At 59.7% G+C, this 5214-nt stretch overlaps 1 protein-coding gene across 1 annotated transcript; it reads right to left on the bottom strand.

Moving 5' to 3' along the window:
- Nucleotides 1-2561: 2561 nt before the first annotated feature.
- Nucleotides 2562-3915, bottom strand: NOP10 (NOP10 ribonucleoprotein). The gene is made up of 2 exons (XM_074969906.1): nucleotides 3683-3915; nucleotides 2562-2890 (listed from the first exon to the last, which is right to left on the bottom strand). The coding sequence occupies exons 1-2, from the start codon at nucleotides 3734-3736 to the stop codon at nucleotides 2750-2752; spliced, it is 195 nt and encodes a 64-aa protein (XP_074826007.1). The 5' UTR covers nucleotides 3737-3915; the 3' UTR covers nucleotides 2562-2749.
- Between the last annotated feature and the right edge of the window lie 1299 nt (nucleotides 3916-5214).

Raw genomic sequence — 5214 nt, 5'->3', positions numbered from 1 at the left:
ACATGCGCAGAACCGAAGAGCTAGGGCTTTTCCTGTGCTTCTGTCTAGTTCTTTATGGGCGGGGGAGGAGAGGGGTCAGAGGAGGGGGGAAATACCACAGCGCGGGGGCCGCTGGGAGTCGTAGTTTAATGAAGGGAGGGGGCGAGCTAGGGGCAATGGCACATGTGGAAGGGGAAAATGTGGGGGAGGGGCATTAGGGGTCAGGATGAATGGGGGGCAAGTGTGAGGGGCATTTTGGGGCATGGGGGAGGGGCAAATTCGGGGGTTGGGCATTAGAAGGGCAAATGTGGGGGGAAGGGGCATTTGAGGCATTAGGGGCTGGGGCAAATTAGAGGAGGGGGCATTTGAGGGATAAGAAAAGGCAAATGCAGGAGGAGGGGGGTCTTTGGGGGTGAGGGCAGTAGGAGAGGTAGGGTAACTGTGGGGAAGGGGCTATTTGGGAGACAGAGGAGGGGAAGGGCAAACCGGGGGGCTTTGGGGAGAGGGCAGTCTCTGGTGAGAGAAGGGGGGAGCAGGGTGTGGGGAAGGGGAAGGCAGTTGGGGGTCACCCCAACTTCCTGCCTCCAGCTTGACAGGGTTTTGATACCCCCCCACCCCCAGAGCAGGGTGGGAGTGGTGCCCCCAGCTCCCTTCCTCATAGCAAAGCCCCCATCCCTGTGGTCTCTCCAGGGATCAGGCTGCTGTAGATGTGAGCTGTCCCGTGAGGGGCCCCAGGCTGAGCCTCTTCCCGCTCCTGCCAGGGATGGATGCCGCCCTCACACCTCTCCTGGCAAGAGCTGGACTGGCACAGCCCACAGAGCCAGCACCAGGGTTACTGACATGCCGCCTCCGCTGCTGGCGCTCGCCGAGGGGCCTGAGGCATCGAACCCACCGCAACAGCTCCAGCTGGCCATCAGAGCTTGTCCTAGGGCCCCATGAAAGGCACTGCAGGGAGCACAGCTCCCGCCAGTCCCAATCCCACCCACCACACACAGCTCTGCCGTGTCCCACTCCTGACCCGCAGATCCTTGGGATTTTCCCCCTCAGCTCTGCTGGTGCCACTCCCTCCCAACCTGCAGCCCTTCACTATCCCAGCCCTGGGCTTTCCCCCACAGCTCTGCAGCCTTCCAGTGCCAAGCGTGGCGTTGGGACCAAGGTGCCACCCCTTTACCCTCTGCCAAGCCCTGGTCCCTTGCCACTGCCTGTGAAGTGAGCAAAGCTGGCCCAGGGCCAGAGGGAGCAGACAGAGCATGTGGGACGTGTCCAGTTGGGTTCCCTGCACTGGGGAGAGGAGCGGGGTCTCCTGGCCAGCTCAGGGGGCTGGGAGCCAGGACTCCTGGGTTCCCTCCACATTCTCGCAGTGGATCAAGCAGGGCTTTCCGTGCTCGCTTCTACTGCATCCTGTGCCCTGCCGTACATTAATCTGCCCTGGGTCCCCAGCACCCCAGGGCTTATTTTCATACCCTCCTACTGCCCGATTGGTGCTCCACCCAAAATGCCCATCTCCATTTATGCCGGGCAGATGCTGCCCCCTGCAGGACACCAGGGGCTATCATTCCCCAAGAGGTGTTGGGGATGAGATGAATTTACTCCTCTCTCCATGATTTAAATAAGATGAGCTGGAGAGCCTATCCAAATCGCCCCTCAGCCTCCCCTCCCAGCAGGCCTGTAGCGTTCCCCACAGATCCCTCCGTTAGTGGTCCCACAGTCCAGCCACCTCTCCCCAAACCAGCCCCATTACCCTGCCAGTCCCTCTCCCGTTTCAAATTTGCTCGCACGCGCTGCCAGTCTATAATCTTTATGGCCGAGATCAGCAATTCCTACAGAGGGTGATTGTCTAGTACAGTGGTTCTCAACCAGGGGTACACGTACACCTGGGAGTACAGAGGTCTTCCGGGGGTACATAAACTCATCTAGATATTTGCCTCATTTTACAACAGGCTACATAAAAAGCACTAGCAAAGTCAGGACAAACTAAAATGTCATACAGACAATGACTTGTTCATACTGCTCTACATACTATACACTGAAATGTAAGTACAATATTTATATTCTGATTGATTTATTTTATAATGATATGGTAAAAATGAGGAAGTCAGCAATTAGTAATAGTGTGCTAAGTCACTCTTGTATTTTTATGTATGCTTGTATAAGTAAGTAGTTTTCAAGTGAGATGTAACTTGGGGGTAAGCAAGACAAATCAGACTCCTGAAAGGACTACAGAAGTCTCGAAAGCTTGAGAACCACTGGTCTAATCCTACCGGTGACACGGGCCGAATTAATTCCTGCTTTACCTGGAGGAAATCTGCTGTGAAAAACAACCCTGTCTCCCTCTAAAGTTCGCCAGAGATGGAAAATCAGACCCCTCTGCCCTACACCTTCTCCTGAAGGGGATCTCTGCCTGCTAAATAAGGCAGAGATCCCCTAGCATGAAACTGACTGGCCCCGCATCACCACTAGGCAGGTTTATTAGGAATTATTTTGGGGGTGTTCCCCCGCCTGTGTTACCCTGGAGGCCAGACTAGATGATCTCTTCTGGCCTTGAAATCTAGGGGTCTATGATCAAAACCTGACAGATGATATGGGATCAATACAATTTATTTGCACCCCAGAGGAACAGCATATCCAGTTGGAGCTCGATATGGGCAATCTAACCCGGGTTCTCACAGGGGGGCAGAGCACAGGGTCTGTGGGAGCCAGGGGCTGGATTCGGGGAGCGGCTTCACCCCATTTCGGCTCAGCTGCAGCTCCAGCAGGCTGGGCACTTGGCTCACAAGATGGCCTGCGGCTGCTGGGTCATCAGGACGCCGAAGCGTTTCTTGATGGTGATGCGATGGCGGGAGTACTTGTCATCCGGCGAGAAGCGGGCAGGGTGTGCAGAGCAGGTCAGCTGGCCAGAGGGGTCCACTTTCTGCCAGGGATGGGACAGAGGAAGGACAAGACATATTAGAACAACCCGGGCCTGACCCACAGCCACCCTGCTATCCCAGCCCTGTGCTCCCCCACCCCTCGCTCCCGACCTGCAGCCTCCTGCTAGCCCAGCCCTGCCCCTCACAGTTCTGCCAGTGCCCCTCACTCCCGACCCGCAGCCCCCTGCCCCCCCCGGCTCTGCCGGTGCCCCTCACTCCCGACCCGCAGCCCCCTGCCCCGCCGGTGCCCCTCACTCCCGACCCGCAGCCCCCTGCCCCGCCGGTGCCCCTCACTCCCGACCCGCAGCCCTCTACTAGCCCAGCCCTGCCCCCCACAGCTCTGCCAGTGCCCCTCACTCCCGACCCGCAGCCCCCTGCCCCCCCGCTCTACCAGTGCCCCTCACTCCCGACCCGCAGCCCCCTGCCCCCCCCGCTCTGCCGGTGCCCCTCACTCAACACCTGCAGCCCCCTGCCCCCCCCACTCTGCCGGTGCCCCTCACTCCCGACCCGCAGCCCCCTGCCCCCCCCGCTCTGCCGGTGCCCCTCACTCCCGACCCGCAGCCCCCTGCCCCCCCCCGCTCTGCCGGTGCCCCTCACTCCCGACCCGCAGCCCCTGCTAGCCCAGCCCTGGGCTTCCTCAGCTGCTGCATGCCGAGCCCTGGAGGCAGGCAGCAGGTAGGCTGGGGCAGGGCCGGGAGTGGGAGCACTAGGGAAGGCTCGGAAGGTTCCGGATTGGACGGGAGTCGCCCAGCTCTGCAATCCGGACTGCACCCCGGAAGAGGGGGGAAACTCACCTTGAGGGTGTAGACCCTGTCCCCCTGCGCGTTGAGATAATACTGCAGGAACATGCTGCACAGCCGGACCGCCCCGCAACGCACGTGCTGCTAACCCCGGGACCCTGCGCCGGAGGGAGGCCAGCCCCAGCGCACACTGGGAACGGTAGTGCGCTCTAGCCCCAATGCGCTCTAGGAGAGGGACCGCCCACTGCCCGCAGTGCACCCTGGGAGTTGTAGTGCAGTCTAGCCCCAATGCCCTAGGAGAGCTGTAGGGTCTCTACCCCAGGGCACTCTGGGAATTGTACCTTAATGCACGCTAGGGGAGGGACCTCGAGCCCCAATGACGTAGGAGAGATGGAGGGTGTATACCCTAATGCACTCTGGGAGTTATAGTGCACTCTGCCCCAGTGCCCTAAGAGAGCGGCACAGTGACTGCCCTCCGAGTTGTGTGTTTCAGCGCCAATAAACTCTGGGAGCCATTCTCTTTCTGCCCCCAAAACCTTTAGAGAGTTGTAGTTGTTTGGCTAACCCAGTGCATTATGGGAGTTGTAGTTTCTTAGCCCTCTGGCACACCAATGATCTGCACCCCAGTGCATTTTGGGATATGTCCTTTCTGGGCTTCTAACCTCCCTGGTCCCAATACGGCTCTTCCAGCCCCATGACCTAAACCGGGGTGGGCAAACTTTTTGGCCCAAGGGCCACATCGGAGAATAGAAATTGTATGGTGGGCCATAAGTGCTCACAAAATTGGGGTTGGGGTGCAGGCTCTGGGTTGGGGCTGGGGATGAGGAGTTTGGAGTGTAGGAAGGTGCTCTGGGCTGGGAATAAGGGGGTTGGAGGGCGGGTGGGGGATCAGGGCTGGGGCAGGGGTGCAGGAAGGAGTGCAGGTTCTAGCTGGGGGTGTGGGTTCTGGGATGGGGCTGGGGATGAGTGGTTTGGGGCGTACTGGGCTGGCATCAAGGGGTTTGGAGAGCGGGAGGGGGAACAGGGGTGGGGCAGGGGGTTAGGGCATAGGGAGAGGCTCAGAGTGGCCCTTACCTCAAGCAGCTCCCGGAAACAGTGGCATGTCCCTTCTCTGGCTCCTACGTGGAGGCACAGCAAGGCAGCTCTGCACGCTGCCCCCTCCGCAGGCACTGCCACTGCAGCTCCCTTTGGAGCACATAGGAACCAGAGCGGGACACATGCCATGGCTTCCGGGAGTCGCGTGGTGCAGCCCCCAACCCTGGAGCGCCTAGCAGCCTTGATCCTGCTCCCTGGCTGGAGTGGGGCTGAGCCGCGTGGTGCAGCCCCTGACCCAACACCCTGGCAGGAGCGGGGCCAAGCCGTGTGGTGTGGCCCCTGACCCAGGACCCTGGCTTAAAATGGGTCACAGGCCATAGTTTGCCCACCCCGACCTAAATCATTTGCCCCCTCTTAGCTCCCCAGACAAACTCTGCAGTGGCTCAGCTGCCCCACTGCACCCTGTGAATTGGAGTCTCTCAGCTCCCCAGTGCACCCTGGGACATGTAGTCTCTTAGCTCCCACTGATCCATGGGGGTTGTAGTCTAACA

The sequence above is a fragment of the Natator depressus genome, chromosome 13 (assembly GCF_965152275.1).
Source record: "Natator depressus isolate rNatDep1 chromosome 13, rNatDep2.hap1, whole genome shotgun sequence".
Taxonomy (NCBI): domain Eukaryota; kingdom Metazoa; phylum Chordata; order Testudines; family Cheloniidae; genus Natator; species Natator depressus.
Note: the sequence above shows the minus strand (reverse complement) of the source record. Positions and strands in the feature narration are given on the sequence as shown.